We start from the raw sequence: 20212 nt of genomic DNA on the forward strand, positions 1-20212 counted from the left end.
TTGGGGGGGGTGCTGTATCACAACATTCATTTACTGTCGTAGCCAAGCATTAGCAAATCATGGCCCATGGTATTCTAATTAGAATGAAGGTGGAAGTGATAAGAATGAGCACAGAGGTATTGTTTATGCGACACAGCGATGGAGTGCATGTTTGTGTGTCTGCGTGTTTATCTAAATGTATATATACACAATCAGTGTAGATAGATACACACATACGTAACCATCAATAGGCGAGATACAAGAAAATGATCTATCCTTCTTACGTCATATCTCGTTGCCATGAACGAGATATTGGCAGTACCGATGCTGCATAACGTTTGAGAGCCTTCATAAAGGTGGTACACCTTCAAAGGACACAGTTGACCGAAAGTGACGAGTGATTGTGTAACACCAAAAGCCCTGTGGCCTGGACCACTCGCAATCTAAAGACGAAATTTGTGTTTTAAACTCTTTTGAATCAAACGAGTACAACGTGTTCGTCTCATTGAGATGTGAAAAATGACATAAAAATCAAGAAAATCGGCTGATAAATAGCTTTAAAAAGCTAAAATATACAAATGCAATTTTTTAGATCAAATTTATTCGTAAAACAGTTGGTTTTCAAACGATTTTTCTAAAATAAGAACCAATGTTCTTTTTTCAAGCTGATTCAGCAATGTGACTTTCAAATTCCTCAGAACTATATTTTTTTACTTTTAGATTTTAGCTATTAAGCCTACTCAAAAAGGTGTTACAGGTTGTTTACATAACAATAGCATAATACATGGAAGGCGTGTAGAGTCTTTGTTTTGGCCGGCCGGTTAGAGAACCTGTGATTAGTCGAAGACTTCGGATGCTCGACTCACAATTCTACATGAATAGATCATTGCGGTAGATCAAAGAAGGTGACATTTTTATTTACCAACCATTTTTCTGGATACTAAATTATACAAAGTAATAATTTGGCATCAGAAAAAATAACTCGGAAGCTCCTGTCTCTCTGTTACAATAAAATTGATACCACAAATGACAAAATGGGCCCACAAATAAGGGTTATAAATTATTGATAATAATTTTGTAAGTTACAATAAATGTCATCAAAGTCATTTTTTATCACCAAAATCATCATTTTTGTCCGATTTTCACTAAGCAAAGTGCAATGTCAACACCCGCGAATAAAAGAAAAGATCAAATCGCAATTTCTACAACATATTATATTTTTGGCGCAAAATGATTAATATCAAAGCACAATTATTCCTAGCGGTTTTCATCTTCTAGCGTGAAAGGCAGGCTCTCCGTCTTCATTCTAAATTGTTGTGATGAGAAAACGGGAAATAAAATTTGATCACATGATCGTTTGTCCAACCTGACGAGTGCAATCGTTAAATTCACAGTAGAGCTCAGGTGGTCGAAATCACAGGTCGTATTTTTTTTTAATCCTTCAATTAATCTAACTTTTTACACTGGCTGGGTAAAATTAGTTAGAGAAAACCATGTTCAGGGTAAAAATTAGTTTGAGGAAGGAATGGAATGATAACAAAGGATAATAAAGAGTGGTGTCTTTGGAGGAACGTAAAGATCGGGTTGTCTTTAGGAGGTAGGGAGGGCGTGTTTTCCCGACAACGATAAACTAGGACATATTATGCTTTGAATTTGACCTGTTTGAGTAATAATATTGTTTTCACTTTTACTCAGTAAGTCTACACCAGGAAGGATCTAGTAACTTGCCCTTGAAGGCAATGCACTATCCATAGAAACCACTAGAAATTGGATTCCAGCGATTTCTGATGGCAAAATGGATATGGAAGTTGAAAGTTTGTCAATGCAGGAATGTCAGTTGTTGAGCAATCCGTGGCTGAAGGGGAGAGAAAATTATGTTCTGATATTGCTTAAGAATTGTTCATGTCATCAACTTTTGTTTACCGGATTCTCATTCCCCAAAAACTCGAAAAGAGAACATTTTCTCAAAATGGGCTCCATGTTTGCTGACATCAGCTGAAAAAGAGGCTTGCATCAATTTCTCAAGACATTTCATTCGTCAATTTTGAAAGAGCACATAACATGTTTTAGATTGAATCTGGAGATTAACCTGAGTTTATTCCGGGGACAACGATTTTAATCATCAGAAGACTTTATTTTGGCAACAAAAGAAGCTGTCAGACAACTCATCTTACGTCATGGCGTTTAATGGCTGATAACAGAGACTGGAAAAATGCATCGGAAATACCAGTTGTTGTGTTAAAAACTGAACAGATCATATAATAAAGGGTATTTTTGCCAATTTTCAGTATCCTGTGTCATTTTGTCTGAGTTATAGGGGAGGGAAACTTATTTATGGAATGGACCTCATAGGTCCGTCTCGGAGTTATAGGGGAGGGAAACGTATTTATGGAATGGACCTCGTAGGTCCGTCTCTGAGTTATAGGGGAGGGAAACTTATTTATGGAATGGACCTCGTAGGTCCGTCTCTGAGTTATAGGGGAGTGTAAATATTGCTGCTCGAAGCTCGAAGAAATAAATAATAACGTGAAGTTGAATGTAAGCTTCAATTTAATTACAAAAACAGATCAAATGAACGTTTCGGGTTTCCCCTTTATCAACAAAACAGGATGATTGAAACACCACAGATGAATGAGATGATGTGGGAGGGAAACTTATTTATGGAATGGACCTCGTAGGTCCCTCGTTAGTCTGCTTTGGGTGGAAAAAGGAAAAAGCTCTTTACTCACATTCTCTCACCGCATTCAGGTATATAATGAGTACCAAGTTAGCTTTGTCTCTATTAGAAAAAATAATGTAAAAGCACCTAACAGACGTCGTGTCTCATTATAGAAATTGAACTGTTTGTTTTTGGACTATCTATCAGATTCTCCAAGAGGCACCACAGTCAAGGTCACAGTGACCAAGTTATCAGATCGAAATTCAAAGTATGAAGTACGGATGGATTATTGGAACACACTGAAGGATTTGAAAGGTCTGATGCAAGATCACTGGGCCATCCCCTATCACAAGCAGACGTTGGTTTTAAAGGGTAAGTACAGTTGACTTCACTTAATCGCACACCCCCAGGAGTTTGGGTTAGTGTTTCGATTAAGCAGAGAAGTTAATAATAGCATCTAAGTACCAGCTTTTTTGTGCTATTGATGTAGGCCTTCCCTTCTGAGTTTTCTATGGGCTTCTGACCATCATATTCAAGACATGGTCTCATAAGAAGGGGGTTTTTTTTGGGGTGTCCTTTTTTTCTTATTCTTTTTTTTTTTTCTCGACAACCAAATGTAACATTATTGTTTGTAAGAATAGTATTCGTGAAACATTGATTGCTTTCTATTCTGTGCAAGTTTATAAACCCTCGTCTCCAATCTCGCCAATGTTGGTCGATCATCTGTCAAGCATTCCTCTTGGATGAAGCGGCGTCGTTTGTCCACCATGTCAAGTTATCTGTGTTTGCCAGGGGATGTGTGTGACACATGTGTCACATTCCAACGACTCATCTTCATCTTCATTACCCAGTCATTATTTTTTGTGTGGCTTAACAGAGTCCAGTATCTCCTGAGATGTCAGTACACCGCTGGTGGGTATATTGTTGTCCATTGTAACGAATCAATCATCTGCTTCAACTGAAAAGTTTTGTGGAGCTGGAACAGCATCGTTGATTCCATATGGCTGTTTGCTGTCGCTCCAATCAAGATGGAATCCGGGTGTTGTGATTAAGTGGAGATTGTGTGCGATTTAAGCAGAGCTATTAAATAGAGAAAAAAATCAAGTTTTTTGGGAATGTGTAGCGTATAAGTGGAGTGTGCGATTAAGCGGAGTGAACTGTCATTATATTCTGAAAAAGTGTTTGTGAAACAGTGCCAGACAAAGCATAAATAAAATTACAAGAACAAACATCCTAAAATATTAGCCTGCCTGGAGTGGGGCTTCCCTTTTCAGATGTGTACCTAGGACCAGGTCACCTTGTCCAAGCTGAAGGATTTTACTAACAGCAACTCTTAGTAGGTCTAATTACTGATCTTACACGGGTCTTATCTTTGGTGTTCTACCAGTGCCTGCTCCATCAATTGTCACTTTATCATTTTGATTTTTATCTGTTTTCTTTTGTTTTCTTTTCTCTTCTGCTATTTTTGCTGAAATATTTACTGGATCATTGTTTGTGAAAGCAAAACAAACAGAAAATAAGTTAATGCAACGAAGATGGGCATGAATTTCTGAATTGTTTGGGCTGCTGAAAAAAAAAAACTATTAAAAAAACACTCCCACTTTCAGTCAATAATAAATTACAAAAACATGAAATACATGAAGTGAATACATTAAATGTTGTATTCTACTTTGCAGTAATGGGAATTTGAACCCGTGACTGATAGGCACCTCTGCTTGGCCACGAGAGGGACTTTACTATCAGCGCCTTCCACCACTCGATAAAAGTGGTTTCAAACGTAACAATAATCTTGACTCCCTCTCACAACGTCTTGAGGTCAAGAAACAAACACCACGAAAGTTTGTTGGTGAGCTTGCAGTTTCAATTCAAGAAGCTTGCAACATATGGGAAATGGGACGGTAGTTAGAGGCTGTACTTCGCTCCCCTTTCTTGAAGACTGGGTGCACAATCGTCTCGTTTTCAGACGTGAATACTGAGCCAAATTTGAGGTTAAGTGCATCAGCGTTGCCTTTGTTGTCTGTGTGTCTCTTCGGTTAAAGGTGCAACTTTGATGGGGTCCTTTTTTCTAGTTATTAAAAATGTCCATAAGTTTTTGTTCAAATTGTCTTCAATCAGCCTTTTTACATAGGTATGGTATTCTTTTCTGTTCTCACTCCTTGTTTCTTTCTTCACAGTATTATATTTATCCCTGTTTACTCATTTATTTTATGCTTTTTCAATGAAGGTTTTATCTATGCTAGCAGAGTATCAGTGACTAATTACTCGTTCATGTTTCCAGTCAATTTCTGGTAAATTGAAGTGTCCAATAGGTCAAGGTTGCTTGATGTATTGTCTGTTTGTTCTTGAGTCGACTGTGAAACTGGGATGGTGTTCTGTAGACCGAGTTGATCTAAAGAAAACTACTGAATACAGCCTCTGTGTGTTTCTGTAGTTCCCTTTATTTATCCCCTAGGGGAAATTTGTCTCTAGGGTCTATTCCAAGGGAAGACTAGAATAAATCAGGCGTCAGCTGCAGTGCTGCGCTGCAAATTGAGCTAGGGTGAGGTGACTTGCTCAAGGCCATGCAGCGCAGCGGGTAATCAAACTCAGTTGCAACAAAGATTCTACCAAAGCCATCTTTTCTATAGTTTCTAAAAACGCTTGAATCCACACCTCCCTATCGTTTCTTAGTAAATACGTAATCATTGAATAATGTTTTGAACGCGTTTAATAAAAAATTTATTCAACGATTGCTGAATATTTTCGCTAAATTTATTGGCTTAAAACAAGGTTTAAAAGAGAGCTGATTGGTTATTAAAAGTAATCTTTTAGTGCTTATGAATACAATTGTTTTTATTTGGCGAAAAGTTTCATAGTAGCAGGTGAAGAAAAAAAACTGTTTTAGAATGGCGAATCCTTTTCACGGGATCCACAATGAGGATATTTTGAGTAGCCTGTGCTCCGAGAAAAATACTTTAAAATCAGGTTATAGAACAGTGAAGCCAAAAATATTCTCAAATCAGAACGAAAACAGAAACGTTAGTCAATGGACCAGTACAGCTGTTCAGGACATTTGTCAGCAAAAGACCAACGAAGTCCAGAGATCCCCTGTTTATGACGTGTATCTTCTGCTCGCAAGCTCGTGAGTTATTTGGCGTGATAAAAATAACTCTTTTAATAAATCCAAACCCATGAAAGAATCCTATAATAACCAATCTCGGGTGGAAATAATTCTTGGACATCTGGTTGGTGTCAACCACGTTTCAGCTCTTAAAATAATATCCGGTCTTGTTTCATGTCTTACTTGCCATAATTCCTTCCTTTTCAATAGTAAGCTTTAGAAGTTTATTATCATTGTTTGTGGCCGAGTTTCACTTACTTGATTGCTACATTATTATCATTGTTTGTGGCTGAGTTTCACTTACTTGATTGCTACATTATTATCATTGTCTGTGGCTGAGTTTCACTTACTTGATTGCTACATTATTATCATTGTCTGTGGCCGAGTTTCACTTACTTGATTGATACATTATTATCATTGTTTGTGGCTGAGTTTCACTTACTTGATTGCTACATTATTATCATTGTCTGTGGCTGAGTTTCACTTACTTGATTGCTACATTATTATCATTGTCTGTGGCTGAGTTTCACTTACATGATTGCTACAATATTATCATTGTCTGTGGCTGAGTTTCACTTACTTGATTGCTACATTATTATCATTGTCTGTGGCTGAGTTTCACTTACTTGATTGCTACATTATTATCATTGTCTGTGGCTGAGTTTCACTTACTTGATTGCTACATTATTATCATTGTCTGTGGCTGAGTTTCACTTACTTGATTGCTACATTATTATCATTGTCTGTGGCCGAGTTTCACTTACTTGATTGCTACAATATTATCATTGTCTGTGGCCGAGTTTCACTTACTTGATTGCTACATTATTATCATTGTTTGTGGCTGAGTTTCACTTACTTGATTGCTACATTATTATCATTGTCTGTGGCCGAGTTTCACTTACTTGATTGCTACATTATTATCATTGTTTGTGGCTGAGTTTCACTTACTTGATTGCTACATTATTATCATTGTCTGTGGCTGAGTTTCACTTACTTGATTGCTACATTATTATCATTGTCTGGGCCGAGTTTCACTTACTTGATTGCTACATTATTATCATTGTTTGTGGCCGAGTTTCACTTACTTGATTGCTACATTATTATCATTGTCTGTGGCTGAGTTTCACTTACTTGATTGCTACATTATTATCATTGTTTGTGGCCGAGTTTCACTTACTTGATTGCTACATAATTATCATTGTTTGTGGCCGAGTTTCACTTACTTGATTGCTACATTATTATCATTGTTTCTGGCTGAGTTTCACTTACTTGATTGTTACATTATTATCATTGTCTGTGGCTGAGTTTCACTTACTTGATTGCTACATTATTATCATTGTCTGTGGCTGAGTTTCACTTACTTGATTGCTACATTATTATCATTGTCTGTGGCTGAGTTTCACTTACTTGATTGCTACATTATTATCATTGTCTGTGGCTGAGTTTCACTTACTTGATTGCTACATTATTATCATTGTCTGTGGCTGAGTTTCACTTACTTGATTGCTACATTATTATCATTGTCTGTGGCCGAGTTTCACTTACTTGATTGCTACATTATTATCATTGTTTGTGGCCGAGTTTCACTTACTTGATTGCTACATTATTATCATTGTCTGTGGCTGAGTTTCACTTACTTGATTGCTACATTATTATCATTGTTTGTGGCCGAGTTTCACTTACTTGATTGCTACATTATTATCATTGTTTGTGGCCGAGTTTCACTTACTTGATTGCTACATTATTATCATTGTTTCTGGCTGAGTTTCACTTACTTGATTGTTACATTATTATCATTGTCTGTGGCTGAGTTTCACTTACTTGATTGCTACATTATTATCATTGTCTGTGGCTGAGTTTCACTTACTTGATTGCTACATTATTATCATTGTCTGTGGCTGAGTTTCACTTACTTGATTGCTACATTATTATCATTGTCTGTGGCTGAGTTTCACTTACTTGATTGCTACATTATTATCATTGTCTGTGGCTGAGTTTCACTTACTTGATTGCTACATTATTATCATTGTCTGTGGCTGAGTTTCACTTACTTGATTGCTACATTATTATCATTGTCTGTGGCTGAGTTTCACTTACTTGATTGCTACATTATTATCATTGTCTGTGGCTGAGTTTCACTTACTTGATTGCTACATTATTATCATTGTCTGTGGCTGAGTTTCACTTACTTGATTGCTACATTATTATCATTGTCTGTGGCTGAGTTTCACTTACTTGATTGCTACATTATTATCATTGTCTGTGGCTGAGTTTCACTTACTTGATGGATACATTTATTTCAGAGTTCGTAAACATCTTTTTGTTTTGTGTTGTCCTGAAGAAGAGGTTCGGGACAAGGTTCTGAACTAGGAATATTTGGGTTCGTGGGGATTTGTTATAATCACATATTGGCGTGTTCCGTATAGCGTTATAATTAAGCTGAAAGTGGTGTGTGGAATTATCCTCGTTTGTGTAGAGTGGTTGAATGTTTTCTTATTATTAATGTTTTTTTCCAAAGTCCTCAATGGTGATGGTGGCCACGGGGTGAATTTGGTTCTTTGTGGTCTGTTGTTTATAATATCTGAAAAATTGCTGTTTTCTCCTGCCTCCTCTATGTTTTTATTTGTAACAAATGGTCTCGCTCTGTTCATTAATGAATGTTGTGAGTAGTATAAGAACTGTTATATAATAGAAATGGCTGTACTGATATAAATGTAAAGTGTTGGAAGGATGTTTTAAATCCATTTTGATAATAATAAATGTCCAAGAACCCGTCAATGAAACTAAGTAAAAACTAAATCAATTAAATCAGCTCATTTTTACAAATATGCTGATATAAAATCCAATGTAACAGATGAGAATAAAGTATGTAAAACTAGATGTTATAACAGAGCTGTTTTAAACTGGTCAGCATCAGAAAATGCCTGGCAAGCAATGGTTTACTGGTTGATAATTTGGAGGTCTTATTTTGTTTATTACGCTCAGGAATTTTTTTTTAAATTTGGATTAGGGGTGCGTGAAAGTGGGGAGGGGGTTGGGGAAATGGAATACAGGGTTTTGTTATGTATGTGTGTGCGTGTGTGTGTATGTGCAAGAAAACCAACAAATTGGGCTGGAACCCTCTGGGGAAAAAGGAAGGTTGGGAGGCCAAAGAAAACATGGAGAAGGTCTTGTGAGGAAGAGGTGAAGTTGGCTGGAATGTCCTGGGGAGAGATGAAGATGAAGACGCTGGACAGAATACTTTGGAGATGTACTATTGAAGCCCTGTGGTCCACGAGGAATGGAAAGGATTAAATGATGAATGTGTGTGTGTGTGTGTGTGTGCATGTATGTTGTCTTAATTGCATAGTTTGTTGGGAGTTTTTTCCTCCTCATTATTTTCAACATTGCTTTCCACTTTAGGAATAGACCTTCAGTGTCGAGACCGTCTGGGTATGGGAATGCCTAGTGCTTGTTTTAAGTCTGGCATCTCCTTTTCGGACCCCACAACTTTGACTTCCATCGTCTTGGACCCAAGAGTCACTCCAGGTAGTCCTTTTCATTTATACCAACACCTGATTTGTAAAAGTGACCAATCACCTCAATACAGTGTTATGTCTGGAGGAACCTGGTGGTATTCAAATGGGATTTTAAGATTAAATTACAAAATTGGACTTGAAATAGATGCATTGGTGAGGAGAGTTGAGTTTTGTTTCGTCAACTTTGAAAAATCAGAATTTCCTATTTTTTATCATTTTTACTTTAAAAGCAATTTTGTTTATTTAGTTCAACTAGTTCATCCTAACATAATACAAAATTGACATGGTGGGTCACATATTTCATTACTTTGTATTGTTATATATTACACGGTGGGTCACATATTTCATTACTTTGTATTGTTACATATTACACGGTGGGTCACATATTTCATTACTTTGTATTGTTACATATTACACGGTGGGTCACATATTTCATTACTTTGTATTGTTACATATTACACGGTGGGTCACATATTCGATTACTTTGTATTGTTATATATTACACGGTGGGTCACATATTTAATTACTTTGTTTTGTTACATATTACACGGTGGGTCACATATTTAATTACTTTGTTTTGTTACATATTACACGGTGGGTCACATATTTAATTACTTTGTTTTGTTACATATTACACGGTGGGTCACATATTTAATTACTTTGTTTTGTTACATATTACACGGTGGGTCACATATTTCATTACTTTGTTTTGTTACATATTACACGGTGGGTCACATATTTCATTATTTTGTTTTGTTACATATTACACGGTGGGTCACAGATTTGATTACTTTGTATTGTTACATATTACACGGTGGGTCACAGATTTGATTACTTTGTTTTGTTACATATTACACGGTGGGTCACAGATTTGATTACTTTGTATTGTTACATATTACACGGTGGGCCACATATTTAATTACTGGCTTGGGTTCCTGACCTCCCATAGTGGGCAGGGAGGTACATACTGTGTCTTCTATCCCCCTGTATCTGTTTTCCAACTTGCTTTCTGTCTTTGTCTTGGAATGAGATTACTTGGTTTTGTCTTGACCCTGGCCGGATTCCCTGGTTGTGAGGGAAACGGTCAATGTATAGGGAGGTGATATTTTTTTCCTTGTAAATCATCTCTCTGTTATGCACTGTATTATTTTTCCTTTTAAATATGTATGATTTGTAAACAATTGAGTGTGTTCCCCTTGGCAGAACCTGTGCTTGTGTCAGGATGAGACATTTAGTGATCTCAAACTAAGTAGGTACACTGATAGTGTGCTCTTGGAATCTGCATCTATTCCCTCTTTGAAACATTTCCCTTTGTCTGCCTTATTTTTGGATGCTTTATACATTCTAGAACTTTTGACTATCCCATTTTCTTCCTTTTTACTGGCGCTGATATGACCTAAATGTGTTGCAAGTGCCGTAAAACCATTAAAAACAAAAAAAAAAAAAAAACATATTCGATTACTTTGTATTGGTACATATTATATGGTGGGTCAAATATTCAATTACTTTGTATTGTTACATATTACACGGTGGGTCACATATTTGATTGCATTGTATTGTTACATATTACACGATGGGTCACATATTCAATTACTTTGTATTGTTATATATTACACGGTGGGTCACATATTTGATTACTTTGTATTGTTACATATTACACGGTGGGTCACATATTTCATTACTTTGTATTGTTACATATTACACGGTGGGTCACATATTTGATTGCATTGTATTGTTACATATTTGGAGCACAGGACAAATAAGGATATATTAGAAGGGGTAGATGATCGAGCAGGAGGACAGGACCTACCGTTGTCAATAGTGAAAAGAAGGAAAGTGTAGTGGTTGGGACACACTGTCATTTAGGGAACATAATTGTTGTGTGTTATGGTTTGTTGTTGTTCCCAGCTGTGTTGTTGTTGTGAACTGTTTTGTGTCCGTGAAGCACAATGGGTGAGTGAGTCTTAGCTGAGAATCAGATGGAGTAGTCAAAGGCCGAAACGTTGTTTACTTTTGTGGTCCCCTTTTACATGGTCGAATTTACTCCCTTTATTAACTCATTCAATCCTAGAAATTTTTGCTACTTTTCAAAATTTGAAAAAAAAATGTATTAAAAATGAGCATGTACATAAATAGTTTTATTCAACTATCATTAACATGTAAAAATTAAAAGCATTAGCTTTGATACTACACCTAGAATTTGTCTCAGAAAAAATGTAATAGTAATAAATCGGCATGGAGTAAAAGTAAGCCCAGTAAACTACGGATATAGACGGTGTTAGGGTTGAGTGAGTTAATCACTCACTTTTATTGGTTCATTTAGGCACCTCTAGCTTGTGGTCTTACCTTTTTATTTTATTTTTTTTATTTTTGGATACAAAATAATGACCATACGGGTGTGTGATCTAATGTCTATATCTTTTTCTTTTTTTTTCAGACGTGCGTTCAGCTGTAGGACAAGTTGTTAAGAGTGTGTACAGAGATTTTAATATTAGGAATGTGATCAGCCAGACATTTGCTGTGCCATACCAAAGGAACTGGAATTATTGCACTTCCTACTTCAAGTGGTGCGATATGCCTAAAAATTGTATTCATAACATTGACAATGTTAAATTTATTTTGGTTTGATACCCTCTTCCATTATTATAATTTCACGTCATTCCGTTGATGTCGTGGTTGAGGTATTTGGGATGAAATCATGGTAGAGGGTTTAGATTGAGGGAAGTTCTATTTGTTAATGTGTCTATACCACCAGGTTGGTGATTAGTTCTCACTTAAGTTCCTCCTTCAAACCACTCGGTTTTTACCTTCTGACCAATAGCATTTATACAAGTTCAAGGTCTGTGATTGTGTTACAAGTTCAAGGTCTGTGATTGTGTTACAAGTTCAAGGTCTGTGATTGTGATACAAGTTCATGGTCTGTGATTGTGTTACAAGTTCAAGGTCTGTGATTGTGATACAAGTTCATGGTCTGTGATTGTGATACAAGTTCAAGGTCTGTGATTGTGATACAAGTTCAAGGTCTGTGAACGTAACTAGAGTTGGCTGCTTCAGGACTCCTGTATAATTGCTGCTATTTATAAAATCACCAGTCTCTTTCAAAGCACTTATTGTTGGTTTACTGTTGGTTGTGGTATGACACTCGCTTTTGGATCAGAAGGTCCTGGGTTCGAGCCTCACTCAGCGCATAGTCAAGTCCTTGGAAAAGGCTCTTTACTCACATTCTCTCAACGCACTCGGGTGTAAAATGAGTACCTGGCCTTTAACGGAGTTATCTATATCTATCTCCGAAAAAAAAATTAATATCGCCTAACAGGCGTCATGTCCCGTCCAAAATGTTAAGTGTTGTTGTTGGCCAGGGACACCTTGTAAAGTACTTTGAGCACATTTAGTGGATATTGCTCTATATATTAGCTCAATTACGTTTTTTTTTTTTTTTTTAATGTCGCCTAAGAGGCATCATGTTTCGTTCTACTCGTTACGTGTTGCTATTAGTCAGGGACCCCTTGTAAAGTGGTTTGAGCACGTTTAGTGGATATTGCGCTATATAAAAGCTTAAGTTTTTTGTTTTGTTTTGTTTTGATGGTGGTTTATTTTTTAATGGACCACTGAACCCCCTCTTCCTGGGCGAGGTCCTCTAACCTCCCATGGTGGGCAGGAGGTCACTGGCTGTGTCTTCTATCCCCTTATATCTGTTTTCCAACTAGCTTTCTGTCTTTGTCTTGGAATAAAATTGCTTGGTTTTGTCCTTACCCTGGCTGCAGTCCTTGCAAGGAGGGAGACCGTTAAATGTATAGTTATAGTTATAGTTTTGGGGAATGATATTCTTTTTCTTCTTGTAAATCATCTCTCTATTAGGTTCTCTTACATTTTAGTATCATGATGTGTAAACATCTGAGTGCGTTCCTCTAATTGGGGGCCTGCACTTGTGTCTGGATGAGACTTTTAGGTGATCTCAAACTAAGTACACTGACTGTGTGCACTAGGAATCTACATCTGTTTCCTATTCGAGTCATTCCCCTTTGTCTTACTTTTTCTCGAATGCTTTTAAATATTGCAAACCTAAAGTTTTTTTACTATCCCATTTTCTTTCTTTTTACTGTCGCTGAAATGAGCTAAATGTGTTGCAAATGCTGTAAAACCCTTAAAAGGCAACGAACCCCCTCTCCTCTGATCCTGATTAGACAAAAAAAGAGAGGTTTGTGTGGCATTGTTTTCTAGTAGCTACTTGTACTAGTATAGTCGTTTCACACTCAATTTAAGACTTGTAGGTCTCTGGTTCGAATCATACTGTGGACAGCACAAAGTTGAATCCTTAGAGAAAGTTATTTACTCAAATTCTCTCACCATACTCAGGTTTAAAATCAGTATCTGGCTTGTAACAGCAATGTCTCTGTTGAAAAAAAAAAAAAATTTAATATCGCCTTAAATTTCTTGTCCTTGTTTTATTTTGCTGTTGGCTTGGGATCCCTTGTAAAGCAATTTCAGCACATTTAGTGGATTTCCCACTTTTTATTTCCATTATCATTATCAAGTGTCGTGCTTCACTGCATTTACTATCTCTACTCCATTGTTTCTGACTGCAGCAACTTCTTTACCGGGGTGGGGTTCCTGACCTCCCATAATGGGCAGGGAGGCACTTACTGTACTGTGTCTTCTATCCCCCTCTATCTGTTTTCCAATATACTTTCTGTCTTTGTCTTGGAATGAGATTACTTGGTTTTGTCCAGGCCCTGATCCGATACCCTAGCTGGGAGGGAAACAGTCAAATGTTTAGTTAAGTTAGAGTTTTGGGAGATGATATTTGTTTTCCTTGTAAATCTTCTCTGTTATGCACTGTATTGTTTTGTTTATATATTATATATGATTTGTAAACATTCGAGTGTATCCCTCTTTGTGTGGACCTGTGCTTGTGTCTGGATGAACCTTTAAGGTGATCTCAAACTAAGCACTTGATAGTGTGCTCTTGGAATCTACATCTTTTTCCTATTTGAACCAATTCCCCTTGGCCTTGCCTTTTCTTGTGTGCTTTAATTGTAATTCTAGAACTTTTTACTTTTATCTCATTTTCTTCCTTTTTACTGACGCTGATCAAAATATCAGACAATGAGAGGTTGAGTTAATTCGGGAGGTATGATAGTTTTATTTTAAGGTGTTAAATTTTATTAAAGCTTTTTATTGGTTTACTTTAATGTCATTGTATTTCATTTTTATTATTTGCTTTTTTTTTTTTTTTTTTGAAATTCATTAGTCTATGGCAATACCCAATGTAAATTTCTAGAAGTGGATAAATAGAGTTCATCTTATTTCATCTTTTCTTATTTTTATTGTTTGACATAATACATGACCTCCCATGGTGGTCAGGTCACTTGCTGTGTCTTCTATCCCCTTACAGCTGTTTTCAAAGTTGCTTTCTGTCTTTGTCTTGAAATGAGATTGCTTGGCTTGGGTCCTTAGCTGAGAGGGAACCAGTCAAATGTACAGTATTAGTTTTGAGATATGATATTTTTTCCCTTGTAAATCATCTCCCTGCTGTGTACTATTATCTGTCCCTCCAGGAAATCGCGGTAGTTGCGGCCGCGATTTTTCCCTGTTACCGCAACGGGACTGCAATTTTGACAATTGACGCAATATTTTGCAATTTTCCATGTTCTGGAGTCACATATAATCATATAATGCTAATCATAGAAAAATACTACTGCCACCGTCACACAAAACTATTAAAGATTTCGCAAGAAGCTTCCCTTGACAACACAGGAAGTAGATAATTCATTGTTTTCAATCGATTGACTCATCCCGGCAATTTATCATCTTCTAGTAGGCTTTTGTTGGATTTGTGCCGAAATTGAGTTTGAGTTGTATGAGAAAAAAAAATCGCTCATGACGTCTAATCATTCAGCAAAGAATGGTTCCAAGACAACAGCCTGGGACCGACTAACATAGACAATTTCTAAAGACAACTTATGTGTCTGGGACAAAACTTTTTTGTTATGCATGTAACATCGTTTTAGATCATCAGAGAAAGTCATCTGTCGATCATCACATGCGGACGGATAAGCATGCTGCCAATGCCGAGCGCCTAAAGGCTAAATTATTTAATTCTGAACAGCCAAGCCCAGCAGCCAAAAAGCAACGCACCCTGTTACCCTCCATATGACATTATGCTATTTAATAATAGTATTATTGCTAACATGCGGCTATGTGGTCTAGTGGTATGACACTTGCTTTCGGATTGGAAGGTCCTGGGTTCGAGCTTCGCTCGGCGCATTGAGTCCTTGGAGAAGGCTCTTTACTCACATTCTCTCACCGTACTCAGGTGTAAAATGAGTACCTGGCCATTAACAGCGTTGTCTCTGTCCCAAAAATTTGTAATATCGCCTGACAGGCGTCATGTCTCGTCCTACATGTTATGTGTTGCTGTTGGCCAGGGACCCCTTATAAAAGCGCTTTGAGCACGTTAAGTGGATATTGCGCTATATAAAAGCTCAAGTAACATCATTCTATTATTGTACTTATTGTACTTTTTACGGAAATTGTCCCAACTCAACATCGACAAAACACTTTGTACGCTATTTTTTAGATCTGTAATAGAAAGCGTTTTGGTTTTTTGTATTACTGCCTGGGGGGGAAATTGTCTTAGCGCAGCAAAAGCTAACTTTGACAGGACTATTAAAAGAGCTAATGATTTACTACAGGATCCATGTCTTTTAATGATTTATATTCAGAATGCTGCTTAAGAAAAATTGGTAATATTTTAGATAATCCTACACATCCTTTAAATCTTCAGATCACTAAGTCGAACAGAAGTGACGATTGTTGTCTATACGAACAAAAAGTGAAAGACACCTCCGATCCTTTTTACCTTACAGTTGCAGAATTTTCTTTTCTTTAAAATTACTCCACACCCACAAAATTTAAACATCAATTTATAAAATCGCTTACTACAACTTTTCTATTGACATTTTTATTCTACATTACGTGCCATGTACTTTATACTATGTAATTTTTCTCAGTCAATTTACAATAGTATTATACTGTAACTAATTCTTAGCTTTTTTTTCGTATATGTTGACATCAATATACCTCTTCTAGATATTTATATCTTTACAATTTTATAATCTTTATGTCCCTTAATTTACACTATTAGACCTGTAAATTCTCAGTCAATAAACTGAAATCAGTCAATTTGTCAAATTCAAATATTTAAAAAAGGAAAGAAAGAAAGAAAGAAATAAAAAAAGAAAGAATTCACAAATCGTAGTCGAATGACCGTAAAATAATTAGGAGTGTTCCACAGCGCTACGCATAGCTCATGGGGACCGTTTATATTAACGATATATATATTGCCAAGACAAAGCGACGCTTTTTATAAAAGGCGTGTCTGAACACTTCCCTGGGTATTTTCACACATCCTTTGTTAAATTATTTTTTCACTTTCCAAACCGTCGTGATCCCAACTGTAGCCAATTTTAACTGAGCCACTGAGCGATAAATTTCACTGTTTTATCTAGATAAGCCAAAATTGACCACATTTACCTGGCGAGTCTCAAAACTATGATAAAGTAAATTGCGAATGCCGCAAGTCCGTTATGTAGACATCTTCAAATCGAAAGTTAGGATAGATTGCTACAAGCACATTTCGATTGCCTCACGTTGTAAACAAACTGGTTGACCGTTTCTTCACTGATTGAGTACCTGATCATACGGAACAATGGTAAGTAGCCTAATTAATTCCCGTGCAAATCAGGACGTTTTCTATTGTTTTGCTCAAGCCCAAGCGAGCTTGCTGTTTTGTGGCGATTTACCTTCATTTCGATTCTTTGAATTTTTCCACTACGCCTGCCGAAGTTTCTTCTTGATAATTCACTTCTACTTAATAATTCAGTGTATTGGCCTGAAGTCATATTTATTTAAGTTTTTTTCTTTGTCATTTACTGATTGAAAATCAAGTTTGCTCATTGCTACATTATTCTAATGTTCTCACAATGGCTGAGCTGTTCGTGGATCGCAATTCAGACTTGTCGAGCATCGATAAAGATGTGAGTTCCGTGAGGAATAAATTCAATTGGTCATGGCTAGAAGTTAAAGATGATAATGGTGATTATTTTTCTATGTCAAAAAAATTCCAGAGGCAGGAATATGACTTTGATGAAGTCATTATTACCTATATGAATGACATGCTTATTTAGCATTCCTTCTACATCAAATTATGGCAGTCATACTTCCAGTAAGAAATAACACCCACTATTTTGATATATTGTATTTATCACTCTCCTATCCAATGATGCCCTTATTTAAAAAAAAATAATTGAATCTTCAGTTTGTCGGAAGAGTTTCAGTCAATTTTTATAGAGCTCATTTACAGGTCTACACTATGTAATTATTCTTACAGCCTACAATATTATTACACTATATATACTTATTACCAAATTTTAGTTTACCACATTATATTTACGTATATTATGTTTATGTATGTATCATTGTCGGCATTTTATATGTCTGTACAAAAATTTCCTTTTGGATGAATAAAGTACATTATTATTAGTATATATATATTTTTTTATATATTATGGGTCTTTAATATACTATCATAAACATAGATTCATGTAACTCGGAAATAGAAAGTTTTTATGGCTGGTCCCCTCGATCTCGTTACTCCCGAGTTCCACTGTATTATTATGATGTATAGGTGTACTTGGAGATATAATAATAATAATTATTATATTTTTTTAAATTTATGAGCTTTTCTACCACATAATTGTTAGGAATCCATGCATTTTGTGTACAAGTGTTTTGTTTTTTTCAAAATCTCCTGGTGGCATCCCCTGTATATACCTGGCATATTATTTCTTTTCTGTGTATGCAATGTCAATATCAATGTAATTTATGGACACAATACTGTATAATACATACCAACTAAAATTGGTGGACTGTGCTTGTTAAAGAATTAAAGCAAGAATTAAATTATTGTGCGCTGTTTCTCGATAACATTGTCTTAAATTTGCAATTTTTGCATTTTTTGCATGCAATTTTTGCATTTTTTGCATGCAATTTTTGAAATTTTGGGTGCAGTTTTTGGGGTTTTCATTTGCAATTTTCCGCGGGGACAGTATTATGGTTGTTGTATGTAATTTTTAAATATTTGAATGTATTCTTCTTGTTGGGATCCTGTGCTGGTGTCTGGATGAGACTTTTAGGTGATCTCAAACTCACCACACTATACATATATATATGCTTCTGGAATCTCCACTGTTCCCTTTTCGAACTGATTCCCATCTGCCTTTGTTGCTTTATTTGGAACTACTCCCATAGTGGGCAGGGGGGTCCATACTGTGTCTTCTATCCCCTTATATCTGTTTTCCAACATGCTATCTGTCTTTGTGTTGGAATGAGATTAGTTGGTTTTGTCCTGGCCCCGGAGTCCTAGCTGGGAGGGAAACAGTCAAATGCATAGTTATTGTTTTGGGAGATGATATTTTTTTCCTTGTAAATCATCTCTCTGTTATGTATTATTATATTTGTTATTTTAAATGTATAATGTAAGCATTTGAGTGTATTCCTCTTTGTTGGATTTTGTACTTGTGTCCAGATGAGACTTATAGGTGATCTCAAACTAAGTACATTGGTGGTATGTTCTTGGAATCTACATCTGATCCCTATTTGTTCCCAGTTCCCCTGTCTTACTTTTTCTTGGGTGCTTTAATTGTAATTCTAGAACTTTTTACTACCTCAATTTCTTCCTTTTTACTTGCGCTGATATAACCTAACTGTGTTGCAAGCGCCATAAAACCCTTTAAAAACAAACATATTTGTAATTCTATCATTTTTTTGACTATCCCATTTCCTTCCTTTTTACTGACACTGATAAGACCTTAATGGGTTTGTTTTTTATGTTTTATGTTTTTAAGGGTTTTACAGCGCTTGCAACACATTTAGGTTATATCAGCGCCAGTAAAAAGGAAGAAAATGGGATCGTAAAAAGTTATAGAATTACAATTAAAGGACCCAAGAAAAAATAAGACATAGGGGAACTGGGAATAAATAGGGATCAGATGTAGATTCCAAGGGCATACCACCAATGTACTTAGTTTGAGATCATCTAAAAGTCTCATCCAGACACAAGCACAGATCCCAACTAAGAGGAATACACTCAAATGTTTACCAATCAGATAATATAATATGTTAACTAAACATAATACAATGCATAACAGAGAGATGATTTACAAGGAAAAAGATATCATCTCCCAAAACTATAACTATACATTCGACTGTTTCCCTCCCAGCCAAGGAGCTCCGGCAAGGATCTGAACAAAACTAAGTAATCTCATTCCAAGACAATGACAGGAAACAATTGGGAAACGGGTATGGAGGGATAGAAGACACAGCATGTACCTCCCTGCCCACTATGGGAGGTCAGGATCCCCACCCAGTAAATGGGTCACAAGTACCGTAAAACCCTTGAAGACAAAAACAAACAACATGTCTCCGTCTGGGAAAATATTGATCATGTTCTGGAACATTCCTTTGCTTGACCAACCTGGCATTTCAATGTCGCACCTTCCATCAACTCATGATTTAAATTGCTCTACTTGTTTCAGAACATTTGCTTTTCTTCAACAAGGTGGTATGTTCCACTTGTTTCAGGACATTTGCTTTTCTACAACAAGGCGGTATGTTCCACTTGTTTCAGAACATGTTTGTTTTTAAGGGTTTTACGGAGCTTGCAACACATTAAAGTCATATCAGCGCCAGTAAAAAGGAAGAAAAAGGAAGTTAAAAGTTCTAGAATTACAATTAAAGCACCCAAGAAAAGGTAAGACAAAAGGGAATTGGTTCAACTAGGAAACAGATGTAGATTCCAAGAGCACACTGCGGGTGGTTGGATGGGAGCATCACCCTTGAATCATATACCTATGATGTTCGCATGGGTGTACGATCCGATAGTGATGTCGTTTC

The 20212-nt window shown here is 36.4% G+C and overlaps 1 protein-coding gene across 2 annotated transcripts in view; it reads left to right on the forward strand.

Moving 5' to 3' along the window:
* LOC144959069 (polyubiquitin-like) overlaps nucleotides 1-18220 on the forward strand; it is a 58977-nt gene extending 40757 nt beyond the window's left edge. For both annotated transcript variants that reach the window (XM_078891440.1, XM_078891441.1), the window contains exons 11-13: nucleotides 2846-3010; nucleotides 9141-9266; nucleotides 11694-18220. In XM_078891440.1, the coding sequence (XP_078747566.1) occupies nucleotides 2846-3010; nucleotides 9141-9266; nucleotides 11694-11884 (482 nt within the window). In that variant the 3' untranslated portion in view covers nucleotides 11885-18220. The remainder of the gene's footprint in view (nucleotides 1-2845; nucleotides 3011-9140; nucleotides 9267-11693) is intronic.
* The last annotated feature ends 1992 nt before the right edge of the window (nucleotides 18221-20212 follow it).

This window comes from Berghia stephanieae, chromosome 13 (genome assembly GCF_034508935.2).
Source record: "Berghia stephanieae isolate SIO BIC M18660-M18661 chromosome 13, UCSD_Bste_1.3, whole genome shotgun sequence".
Taxonomy (NCBI): Eukaryota; Metazoa; Mollusca; class Gastropoda; order Nudibranchia; family Aeolidiidae; genus Berghia; species Berghia stephanieae.